We start from the raw sequence: 12679 nt of genomic DNA on the forward strand, positions 1-12679 counted from the left end.
CCTGGGCACCGTGGGCAGGTCTGAAGGTAGGACTCGTGTGGGACTGGCTTCACCAGGTCCTGCTGCAGTCACTGGTGTCCTGCTCACACATGCTCTGAGCTCTGGCAGCCTTCCCAAATGCAAACCAAAATCTTCAAAGAAATAGCTGAAAGCTTTGGCTTTTCATCTCCTACCTGCCCCCTTGTTCCCAGCACCCTTTGAAATGATTTTCTCTGGATGTTGCATGCTGCCTGTGGCTGTTCTTGCTTTCCCCACGGACTTTATTGTGCCTGTTTATCTCAGCCTTGCCCAGAGTTTTCCAGCATGTGTTTCCCTCGTGACTGAGGCCTTGGATCCTGCAGTTCTGGATGCTCCAAGCTGCTGGCTCTTGGCACAGCAGAGGTTTGCTCTGGCTGTGGGGACAGGACCATTTCAGCCCTGACCTCACAGGCAGCATTTCCATCCCACAGCTGCAGCCCTGGACCAGTCTGTCCATCTGTCCAGACATGCCTGAGACACAACAGTGGAAGAGAGAGCAGAGCTGGGCTGGAGCAGGGCAGCTGCCCTTGGCCAGTCCTGTGTGATGCTGCTCAGACTTGGCAAAACCACAGATGAAATAGCTGCAGGAATAGGGAAACAAATGCTCACTAATTTGTTAGTGCCCTATTGAATGTGTTTGTTACTCCTTGGGGAAAATGTGTGGCATTTCTGGTCATCTTCTTTCCCTTCACTTACTGTCTTTCCTTTTCTACATGATTTCCTTTTCCTTGTCCTCACAAAACTCCAGTGCTCCATTCTCTGCATATTTCTTCTTGCAGGTTTTTCATCTGTCATGTTTCAACATCTTTTCCTTCTCCTATTCCAATTCCTCCTTTTCCCACCATTAAGGTGTTCAGTGAGCAAAGCCCACGGTGGCTGTTACAGCTGTCAGTGTTAACCTGTGGAAAACAGATAATGCAGGTGACTGGAGTGGGAGGGCACAGCTCCAAATCTGGGTGCAGGGCACCTCTTTGCTCCTGTGGCATTTGGAAAGTTCACTGCAGTCACGGGACTGGTGGCTGGTGCTGTTATTAGAGGGGTTTGGCACAGGCTGGGCATGTGAAGGTGCCCTGCAGCCCAGGGCCGTGGGGAGCCAGCGCTGTCCTGGGGCACACAGGGTGGCACAGGGACAGCACTGGGCCAGGAGCTCTGCTGACAGGAACAGGCTGGCTTGGTGCCCCGGGGCAGGTCCTGGCAGGTCACAGCTCAGTGATGCTCCTCACCACATCCCACAGGTGGCAGGGCCACGGGCCCCCTTCTCCTGTCACAGAGGTGTCAGTGCTGGTGTCAGTCCCCAGGCTGTGACAGATGGCAGAACTGGCCTGGGTGAGGAGCTCTGCAGAGCTGGGAGGGATTCAGTTCTGGACAGCATCCAGCATCCATTATCTCCTCAGCCACTGAAGCCACTCAGCTGTCGCCCCTGTGTCTCATAAGGAGGTGATAAATGGCTGGTGCTTTTCCTTTGTCCTGGTGTGTCCTCCTGGCTTGGTGGGGCTGGAAGCCCTGCTGGAGGCAGGCAGGGCTGGCAGTGGGACCCCTTTTCGGAATCCCCCATGGTGTCTGTCCATCCTTGGGGTGCTTTGCAAACCCGTGACCCCATAATTTCTCCAAACTGTGGGGGATTAAATCTCCATCACCCCTGGTGTTTGGGCTGTGTGTGGAGTCAGTGTCACAGGAAACGTGTCCCTTGTCAAACCCCATCTGTTCCCGCTGCCCTCGGGCTCCTCGTGAATGGAGGAGCCAAACTGTGCTCCCACTGTCAGGTTTCCCTTATATTTAGAAATGAATGTGAGCAGCCTCACTGCTTCACATACAGCTGAAATGGCAAAAAGATCGAGTTTCCCTGAGCTGCTGTCAGGGCACTGCTGGGAAGGGCTTTGGCAGGGTGTCCTGCAGGAGGGCACTGCTGGGGCAGGGGCAGCCCCAGCCCCTGGCTTGGGTTTCAGGGCAGATCTTGTTGGGGTCTGGACTGGGGTGATGCCAGGGCTGGTGGGGAGCAGATCCTGTCCCCAGCATTCACTGGTACCATGTGCCATCAAAATGAGGACAAATAATGGGACAAAACCCCACAAACTCATCAGTGGGAGCTCCCATGAGAGGGTTTATTGTGGCACTTCGGGGCCCCAGCAGGTCTGAACTCTGCAGAAGGTGAGTTACAGCATCTGATCTGCTCTTGCTCCTTTGCCATAAGAGCTGGGAGTGGGGCTCCTTCCAGCCCCTCACTGCTGGGATGTGTCATCCCTGAGGCTGTTGGGAAGCCTCTCCAGGATAATCCCACTGGGGTGATTGAGGTCCTTCCCCAGGCTGTGCCCCTCACCCTGGAGAAATGTGAGAGGCATCAGAGCAGGGGTTGGCAGCAAAAAGCAGCTGCAGGGTTCATGCTGCCCGTGGCTGTGGGTGCTTTTCCAGCCCCTGGTTCCACGTGGCCCCAGTTCCTGGGGAAGGGTGTCCTTGTGGGAGGCAGGGCTGGCACAGCACCCCTGCCTGGGGACAGATGCTGCAGCTGCTGCAGCTCCTTGCAGACTCATACATGTGAAGGTCAAGGGGAGCTGATTAACTGCTCTGAGCCCTTTCATGGGGCCGACTGTGGAATTTCACCTCGTGTTCCATGATCCTGCCTAGAAACTGCTGGCTGAGCCTTTGCAAAGACACACTGTTTGTTCTGCTTTGGGTAAAAAGTTTCATGTAAAAAAATGATGGAGCTTCTGGGGGGTTTTGTTCGTTTATTTTATTTTATTTTTTTTTTTTACTATGCCAAACTTATCTTGACTCCTTATCTTAAAATTCTCTCCTTGTAAAGGCAGTGCTGTAGGAAGTTTCCTGGGCACTGAGTCAGGAGGATGGAGGTCATTTGTGTGATTGCTGAGACACACATGATCTTTGTGTGAATATGCATTTCTTATGTATTTACCTTTCCAAGCGCCTCTTGATGTTTTTTTTAAAATTAAAATAAACCCTGTGCCCTGAGGGAAAGCTGAGCTCTATTCACAGCATTCTTTTAACTAGGTTAAAAATTGCCCAATGCTTACACGGGGCTTTAAAACTCAAAGGTGCATTATTTGTGTCTGTGAAGAGGCAAAAAGCCCCCGAGCTGAGCTGTGGGAGCAGACAGTGTTAGCAGCTGTGGCTGTGTCACCCTGGGCCTTGGGGACAGTGGGAGCCCTGGCACCCAGGCTCCCCAGGGACACCTGGCACCGGGGGGACCCACACCAGGGACCCACACCAGGGACCCCCACAGGGATCCTCACAGGGGGGATCAGCAGGGGGAGGATCCTGGCTGAGTTTCCAGGATGGAGTTAGCAAAGACCATTGGAGCAGCATCCAGGCAGGAGAGGTCAGCACATGGGGCACTTCCATGCTGGCCTTTCCATGGCCTTGCCTGGGCTTTCCATGGCCTCGGTTGGGTGTTCCTGGCCTTGGCTGGGTGTTCCTGGCCTTGGTTGGGTGTTCCTGGCCTTGGTTGGGTGTTCCTGGCCTTGGTTGGGTGTTCCTGGCCTTGGTTGGTGTTCCTGGCCTTGCCTTGGTGTTCCTGGCCTCAATTTGGTGTTCCTGGCCTCGGTTGGGTGTTCCTGGCCATGGTTGCGTGTTCCTGGCCATGGTTGCGTGTTCCTGGCCACGGTTTGGTGCTCCTGGGCTCCGTTTGGTGTTCCTGGCCTTGGCTTGGTGCTCCTGGCCTCGGTTGGGTGTTCCTGGCCTCGGCTGGGTGCTCCTCGCCTTGCCTTGGTGCTCCTGGCCTCAGTTTGGTGCTCCTGGCCTCAATTTGGTGTTCCTGGCCTCGGTTGGGTGCTCCTGGCCTCGGTTTGGTGCTCCTGGCCTTGCCTTGGTGCTCCTGGTTTCAGTTTGGTGCTCCTGGCCTCAGTTTGGTGCTCCTGGCCTTGGCTGGGTGCTCCTGGCCCCAGCTTTGAGCTGTCACCATCTGGGTGTCAGTGGTGTGCCTGAGCCCACTGCCACTGGCCTGGTGGTGGCTCTGCAGGTGGCTCTGCAGGTGGCTGTGGCTGTATTTGCCAGCCAAGGGCTGGGTGGGGAGGTGGCTGCAGGGTGACAGTGCTGCCCATTGTGGGGAGGAGCGTCCCTGGTCCCTGTGTCTGTGCCTGGCTGTCACTGCTGTCCCTGAGCACCTCGGGCTGCTGTGCCTGCTGTCCTGGCACACTCCAAGCCACACTACCCTGTCCTTGCTCAGGATGGGGGATTCCCTTTTCCTTCTCTTGTCCCGTGTCACTGAGTCTGGCCTGTCCTGCAGCCCCACACCTCTGCAGATGTGTCCTGAGCTGGGAATAGCAAATAAAATGGGGTGTGATGGTCTCCCCACACAGCTGAGCTGGCATGACCTGGAATTGTCTTCAGTTTCCTTCAGTTACTGTTTTTTTGTCTTTTTCCATAGATCCCAAGACAGCCACAGAGACAGACACAGAGATCTGTGCAGAGTGGGAGATCAAGACCATTACTAGTGCACTGAAAACATACCTGAGGTAAGGAGAAAAGCCTCACCTGGCTTCAGGAGGGGTTTGGGGCTGGCATGGGATTTTACTGCCTGTTATTGCAGACCCTTAACAACAGCACTTTTATAGAAACAGAGCAGAAACTGCTTTTAGGGAATTTATTCTGGCTTTTCCCTGGCTTTCCAGTATGTTTGAGTAGGATCTGGGGAACACACTCAGCTCTGACAGATGCACATATTATACAGACATGATTTTAAAAGCTCATTCTTGCATCCCCTGCCTTGATTTAAGGTTTTCCCTGAGCTTTTCCCAGAGGACTTCCACCTTCTGAGCACGTGGCAGAAGGGGAGGGCAGTGCAGTGCAAGGGCAGGGGCTGAAGAGCTTTTCCAGACCTGGTGCTGAGCTTTATTGTAGTTCTGATTTGTGTGTGTCAGGCGAGCCAGTATCATCCTGGGGATCTTCCCCACAGGATTGGGTGTTGGCAGCCAGCAGCATCTCATTATCCACAACGTGCTCCTACCTGTTGTGACCGCAGCTCCTTGCTCTCAGCGACTGTTGTGTGCTGGGTTGTGTTTGAGGGAGCACAAGAGAGAGCCTACATCCAATTAGGGGGATAAGGGTAATTAGCCTGGTGGATCTCAGCCTAGAAAAATCACAGAATTTTGCGTGATTGGCAACCTTTGCTCCAGAGTCTGAACTGTTGGCTAAGCAAAGAGGAATGTGGGCAGCACCAGTGTGTCCCTCTGAAGGGATGCAGCAGTGGGAGGGGACAGTGGGAATGGGGATTGGGAAAGTTTTACAGCTAGGCTTGTTTATCTTTTCAATTTATTTTCAAAGTTCCTTGGAAGTCATGGGCTCAGCAATGCACTGAAGCTGTGTTACTGAAGGAATGCTAAAATTAAAGATTAATTTAGTGGTGAATAAATCAAAGGTCCTTGCATAGATCTTACTCCTTCTGAGGGGGAATTAATTAGAGTTGGTGTTGCTTAATTCTGCCCTTTTCAAAATGGAGCTGAGTTTATTGTAGGGGCAAAGCTTTCTCAGTGTGGATTGTGTTCCTCAGATGTGTTTTGTGCCTGTTTCCTTTTTATCTTCCAGAATGCTCCCGGGGCCCCTGATGATGTACCAGTTTCAAAGGAGCTTCATCAAAGCAGCGAGTGAGTCTGTTGGTGTTTATGGCTCCCACAGAGGAGCCTCTCTGCCAGTGGCTGCCATCCCCCTGCCCTGCTGCCTCCCTGGGGCTGTGTCCTGGCCAGCAGAGCAGGGCTGGAGCTGGGGCAGGCTGGTGTTGGGGGTGACAGAGGAGGAGGGAGCGCGGATGGTGCTGGAAGCGGCGCTGGCAGCTCCCGTGGCTGGGACCATTGGCTGCTGTTGAGCTGCACCATGGGGTCTGGGGGGCTTTGAGGGGCTCCCTGCTGCTTCACACGTTTGGGCCGTGTCTCCTTCACTGCCCAGAGGAAGGGGCTTTGCTGGGAGCAGGGGATTTTCTGTGGGCAGTCATGCAGGCTGTGGATATGGGAGTGGGATGTCAGGAGGGCGCCTTGGCCATGGCAGCGCTGGCCTCCTCCAGCAGCTCCCACTTAGCACCATGGACCCAAGCAGCCTGTGGAGCAGCAGATGCTCCAGCCTGGCCTGCACTGGGCACACTGAACGTGGGAATGTGCCCATATTCCCATCCCTGGAATCACCCTGGTTGCAGCCAGCCCTGCCCTGCTCACCATGCTGTTCACGTGGTGTCTGCTCTCAGCTCACTGCAGCATCTGCAGTGCCTGGCTGTGGGATGGAGCAGCTCCCTGGGATGTCTGTCAGGGACAGTGTTATGCCTCTTCCCATAACAACCCCCTAATGTGGAGATAAATCATCTTCTATTCCCCATGCAGAACTAGAGAATCAGGAGTCCAGGGTGTCGGAGATCCACAGCCTCGTTCATCGGCTCCCAGAGAAAAACAGGCAGATGCTGCACTTGCTCATGAACCATTTGGCAAAGTACGTTTATGACTGATGTGTTTTTCTCTCCTTTTTCCATTTCCTCTGAAAGTTAATAGTGGTGGAAAAGTTTCCTTGTGTGTGTGTGGTGTTGAGTCATTTCTGGTTGGCAACGGGAAACCACATGTGAGTGAATTGAGGGCCGAGAGAGCGAGAGGGGTGGGAGGGAGGATGAGGGAGGGAGGGATGAAGGACAGGAGCTTCCCAGCCAGCCCCAGCCCCATGGAAGAACCAGGAACCCATTCCCTCCTGGGAACCTTGTGTTGCTTTGGATGGCCTGGAGTGGGTTTGGCTCCCCAGGCTGTCCAGGAGGCAGAGTGGAGCTGAAGCTCCTCACGTGGTTTCAGAGCAAACCTGCCATTGAAGGACTAAAAGTGATTTCTTTACGCAACAAATGACTGCTCTGGGGCATATTTTCTGCCTTTCTGCACCCTGATGAATCAATATTTTTGTGTTACCTTGAAACTTTGTGAGGGCGAAGGAATGGGATAATTTTTTTTCTTTCGGTGGTAGAGCTGACCTGTAATTTCCTATCTTCTTCCTGCTCCTGCAGGTTCCCATGGAAACCTTTGATTAGTGTTTTAGAAGTGAAAGCATCATCAGGTGTTCGTGGCAGCCTCAAGGCTGCAGGGTTGGACCTGCCCTTGCTGTTTGCACCAGTGCTGCAGGAGCAGCAGGGCTGAGGCAGGGCTGGGAAAGCTGGGGAATGACTTAATTGGGATAACTGCTCAGGAGGAGATCTGCAAGAATCCAAGTTATCTGTTTAAGAGAAAAAATAACAGATGATACTTGAAATAGGCTTAAACACAACTCCAGATGCTTTCTTGTCGCCAGATCTTGTGTCTGCTCCATGGGGTCCCTGGCAAGGCTGTTAGAAACCAAATGCCTGGTTTAGGTGTTGGTTTCAAACCTTCTGCATTTACAGCCTGAAGCCAAGGCCCTGTGGTTCCAGGTGCACCCATCAGCCAGATGGGATTGCCCAGAGAAGCTGTGGCTGCCCCTGGGTCCCTGGAAGTGTCCCAAGCCAGGGTGGATGGGGCTTGGAGCACCCTGGGATAGTGGGAGGTGTCCCTGCCCGTGGCAAGGAGTGGAACTGGGTGAGCCTTAAGGTCCCTTCCCATCCAAACTGTTCTGGGATTCAGTGATTTTGTATGTGCAGGGAATCTGTAATTGCTGCAGTGTTTTCCATCTAAAGGAAAAACCTGGTGATGGAGTAGAGATGTGGAGGTTTACAGTGGGGTTTGTGCTGCTTTAGCGGGGAAGGAATTCAAACCAAACAAACAGTGTGTGTGGTGGTGTGTGCTATTTTAGGAAGAGAAACAGCTCATAGTGTTATTTAATAGGAAAAAAATTATCTCCGAGAAGGGCAGGAAGCTGAGGAGCGCGAGCCTGCTGAGCTCCCCAGGCCTGGTGCCATTCCTGGGGGATCCTGGGCTGTGGGGGCAGAGGCACAGCCAGCCCCAGGTGAGGGCTCACAGCATCCACAGCCAGCCCCAGGTGAGGGCTCACAGCATCCCTCTGGGGCTGTCCTGCAGCTCCTGCTCTGATCAGGAGCAGCCCCCTGATCACGGAGCTGTGCCCATTGCCCTGATCCAGGAGTGCCCATTGCCCTGATCCAGGGGGAATGCCCTGATCCAGGAGTGCCCATTGCCCTGATCCAGGGGAAATGCCCTGATCCAGGAGTGCCCATTGCCCTGATCCAGGAGCAGTGCCCTGATCCAGGAGTGCCCATTGCCCTGATCCAGGAGTGCCCATTGCCCTGACCCAGGAGCAGTGCCCTGATCCAGGAGTGCCCATTGCCCTGACCCAGGAGCAGTGCCCTGATCCAGGAGTGCCCATTGCCCTGATCCAGGAACATTGCCCTGATCCAGGAGTGCCCATTGCCCTGATCCAGGGGCAATGCCCTGATCCAGGAGTGCCCATGGGGCAGCCAGGGCCAGGGTTTGTGTCCATTACTCTCTGAAAGAGCTGCTTGAGGCTGCAGTGCCACTGAGCCAGATTAAAGACAAGAATGGAGAGAAAGCTTCACATCTGCAGCAGATGTTTGGAGGGAGGGGCTGTGCTGCAGGAGGGACAGGCCTGGCTGCCCCGGGGGGATGCTGCAGAGGGTGGGACCTGCTGGGTCTGGTGCTGCTGAGAGCAGGGCACCCACAGCCAGCAGGGGCACAGCCAAGGGCCTCTGGCTGCCCCTGCCAGGCTGGGCTGCCCTGCTTGCAGGGGTTTGTCTCCTGTTTCTGTCTGGGTTTTTTATTTTAAGTAACGTATGAATAATCAAGATTTGCATGTTTATCAGATGAGCTAAAAAAATATTTCTCACAATCTAGCTGTGGAGATTTCTGACACTAAAACCAGAACTTGGGCTGAGTCGGTCAAGTAAAGAAAGCGCCTGTCTTGGGTGGTTTCTGACTTCTGTTTTTGGGGTGTACGTGCTCTGCTGCACTGATGGGGGATGTGGGGCTCCTCATGTGATGAAGCTGCAGTTTTTATTAACAGTAATAAAACTGGTAAGAAAGCTGAAATGTTCAAAAATAGCAATTATTAAGCCCAGTATCAGACAGGATAAGTGCCTTGGAGGTGGTTCAGCAGTGCCCTTCCCCATGTGGTGGGTCCCGTGGCAGCTGGGGGCCACAGAACTGGGGTGCAGCGAGAGGGGCACAGAGGAGGGAGAGGACAAATCTCAGGAACAGGCACAGACAGGGTACAGAGTGAGGAGCCTTTTGATAGACAATTATTTCAATTTCTGCCTCTTACTGCATCTCCAAGCCAATTTGTGCTGCCTTCTGCTTCATGTCCACATGTCCAGGCAATTGTTCACTGTGGCCCAGGGAGCAGGAGCTGTCCCCATCCCTGCTCCTTTTAGCTGGAAAGTCTGGGATTCTGTGATTAAACCAATTTGTTTTAATGCCAAATAAGTCAAAGTGAAACAAGTTGCCTGTGGTACTGCTGGCTGGTGGTTGCTGTGCCAGGGCTGCTGCTGAAGTGGAGCTGGTTACAGAAAATTGCCATTTTTGTTAGTGGAGCTGCAATATCATCCCTGTCTCCTTCTTCTTTTGTAATGTACTTTCTCACCCAGGAGTCAATGCTGTGGAGGTGCAGAGCAGGGGGATTTCACTCTGATTATATTTCAAGCATTTAGGGAATTATTTTTCATGCATGGCCATAATTTGACACCTGAGCTTTGCTTTGTTCTTGTGGCAGCAAGTCCGGGCTCTCCAGCACAGATGGTGCCAGGCTCATACCCCTTCTGTGGGGCTCCCAGACCCTTCTGAGGGTTGGCATGGCTGGCACTGCCCCACACACCCCCTGATCCACACACCCACTGCTCTTGTGCCAAGGTCAGGCCACGGAGGAGGTGCAGCCGAGCTGGGTGTACGTGTGTTTAGCAGAATTAATTATCTCTAATCACTCCCAGCTGTGGCCTGGCCAACACCGGCTGGTTCTCTTTGTTTTGCTGTGGCGGTGTTTTCTAGTTTACGTGTTTTAACCAAGATGACAGTGATTGTTATCTCCTGCACAAATTGTTGCTGTTTATCAGGGCCATGGTTTCCATGGGCTCTGCAGGGCAGCTGCTCGTGGGGATCCAGCAAACCCTTGCTGGGGCAGGGGCTGGACACGGAGCCTGGCACGTTCTGGAGGGCTCGCTGCTCAACCAGGGCTTGCTGGCAAAGGAGGAGAAGAAGAGATTCCTCCAGGTCTTGTGCCTAGAAATGCAGCGGGGCTCGTTCTGCTCGGTGTGGCCGTTCTGCTCGTTCGGCCGAGCCGGGGCCGCGCTGCCCTGCAGGGCCCTGCAGGAGCTGCTCCAGTGCTCACCACGCTGCCCCTGTGCCCAGCAGCCCCAGGACCCTGCAGGGCACCTGTGCGGGGCCAGGGGTGGCAGCTCCCCCAGGAACGTGCTTTTCCCTGGGCTGCTTTCCCCCGAAGGTGCAGCCCGCAAGGAGGCTGACGCCTCTTGGCACAGCAGGTCTGATTTCATCCCTGTGGCAGCTGTTTATGCTGCTGTCTGGTAACTATTCATTGGCTTGATTTATGTATTGCTTCCAGTAAGTCATTCTTGTCCAGGACGTTCTGGAAATTTCCACTAGCCACTGAGGCCTCCGAGATGCCCCTCTCTCATGGGCTGCTCGCCTGATTTGGCTGCCAGAAGCAAACAGGGAGCTGTGTGAGCTGGTGTGGCTGGGCCAGGCAATGGGCCTCCTCGCTGCCTTTGGGAATGCCATTTTTATGTCCAGTGCCTCTTTCTGATCCTTTTGGGTTGTGGCAGTGCTGCATCCAGGCAAAGCCATGGAGTTCAAGTGACCCAAACGATCTGGGTGCTCCAATGGGTGCTAAAAGGGAGGTGATGTGGAAGGAGACTCCCTGTAGGCACATGCTGCCTTGCAGGACAGGGAGGATCCTGCCTGGGGCTTGCCTGTCCTGGGTCAGGTTCACACTGTGCTCTTTTACCCCTTTTCCTTTTTTCCCTGTTGGAATGAGTTGGGCTTTAAGGTCCCTTCCAACCCAACCCATTCTGTTGTTCCATGATTCTGTGATTTGTGCTCTGGAGCTGGAGGTGCCAGAGCCTTGTGGGGAGCAGCAGCACCTTTGGTTTCCCCTTTGCTCTCCTCTCCCTCAGGTGTTTTGGTGGGGGAGCCAGTGATGCTTCCTCAGAGGCGAGACAGCCCTGCAGGACTCTGTGCCTGCCCTTGCCAACTCTGCCTCCCTCTCACTCCTCTGCCTTTGTTTTTAATATAAGATATAAGATTCTGCAGAATTACAAACCACCACAAAAAGCCCTGTAGGTGTACGCTGGGTTTTTTGGGCTTGGCTTCCTGTAATGTGTAAATTAGCTAAAGGTTTTGTTCTGCTTCTGCAAATGAACTTTTAACCCCCTCTGTCTGGATTGTCCCTGGAGCAGCTGTGTGGGTGCTGGTAGCTTTTCCTTCCATGCTTCTCTAAAAGCTCCTTATATTTCACGCAGGCTCTCCAGTTTTTAGCTGGAGGGGAATGTGCCCCAGAGCCTGCAGTCTCCTGTTAGGTTCTTTTGCACCCACATCCTGCACAAGACTTGAGTCTGGAGATAGGATAATGGGGTCTTGCTCTAAAGCTGGCATCAGCAACCTAGCATGATGATTCAGCAGCTGGTAACAAAGCACCTGCTGGGTTTGCTGGAGAGTTTCTGTGGTTGAACATCTCTGCTGAGCTCCTCCTGGATCTCCAGGAGCAGCACCAGGCATTTTGCATTTCTCAAGCGTGAATTCTTGTGGGCTTGTGTCTGAACTTGGTGTTGTTGGGTAGAGGTTGTTGATAGCACATAATTTTTTAATTGTTTATCACAGTGAAACTGAAACTGGATATGGAAAGAGATTGAATTGAGAGTGAGCAAAAGATTTCCAATAACTGATTGGAGTCTCCCTGGTGGTGTCTGCACCGTCCCCGCAGACAGAGTGGGATGGAGATGCTTCATGAGCACATCCTTTGATTGCTCTGTATAAACAGACCCAGGACTGAACCAAACTCAGATAGAGAGATTTTAGTCAGACAGTCTTTCAGCAGAAGAAAGGAGGCTGGAAATCACCATTTATCATGCCAAGATATCTTTGAGCTGCAGTTTTTGCCAGGATGTTTGAGTGATCCCTCAATCACAGAATCACAGAAAGGTTGGGGCTAGGAGGGACATTTAAAGGCCATCTCATTCCAGCCTATGTGTGTGGCAGGGGGCTCAGAACTGGAGGAGTGAGGGCTGTTTCCAGTCTTTGGACAACACCTTGTCCCACTGATGAAGGTGAGAGAAGCATTTTTCCTGCTGCTGTTCACATCCTTAGTTCTGAAAGCTCCTTATTTTCCTACATTCCCTTTCTTCCAACACTGTCTTCTAGGAATTCAGTATTTTGGAGGGATGAGCTCCAGCCTTGCATTTGTGATGTGAATGAGCTCCAAAATACCTCTAAGAGACAAAAAAAGGTCAGCCCCCCTCTGTTGCTCTTCCTTTGGCCGCTGCACTCGTGCAGAGGTGCAGGTGTGCACTGGCACCTCCTGCACGTGGCCCTGTGACCTGGCTCTGGCTTGGAATGGTTCCTGTGGGGATGTGGGAGCTGCACTGGCTCACCCCAGTGCTGCTGCTGCCGGGAGGCTCTCTGGGAGCCCGTTTACTGTGGCTCTTTTCCATGCAGCAGGTTGTAACTCCGGCGTGGCACTCGCCGTGCCGGCACATCTTTCAAAGGGTTCCTTGTTAACCCAGACCTGCTCTGTCGGGCTC

At 53.4% G+C, this 12679-nt stretch overlaps 1 protein-coding gene across 1 annotated transcript in view; it reads left to right on the forward strand.

Annotated features, from left to right (window-relative positions):
* ARHGAP26 (Rho GTPase activating protein 26) overlaps nucleotides 1-12679 on the forward strand; it is an 89844-nt gene that overhangs the window by 39948 nt on the left and 37217 nt on the right. Inside the window, exons 14-16 of the mRNA XM_036391497.1 lie at nucleotides 4400-4487; nucleotides 5557-5615; nucleotides 6339-6444. Coding sequence (XP_036247390.1) covers nucleotides 4400-4487; nucleotides 5557-5615; nucleotides 6339-6444 — 253 coding nt within the window. The remainder of the gene's footprint in view (nucleotides 1-4399; nucleotides 4488-5556; nucleotides 5616-6338; nucleotides 6445-12679) is intronic.

The sequence above is a fragment of the Molothrus ater genome, chromosome 15 (genome assembly GCF_012460135.2).
Source record: "Molothrus ater isolate BHLD 08-10-18 breed brown headed cowbird chromosome 15, BPBGC_Mater_1.1, whole genome shotgun sequence".
Classification (NCBI taxonomy): Eukaryota; Metazoa; Chordata; class Aves; order Passeriformes; family Icteridae; genus Molothrus; species Molothrus ater.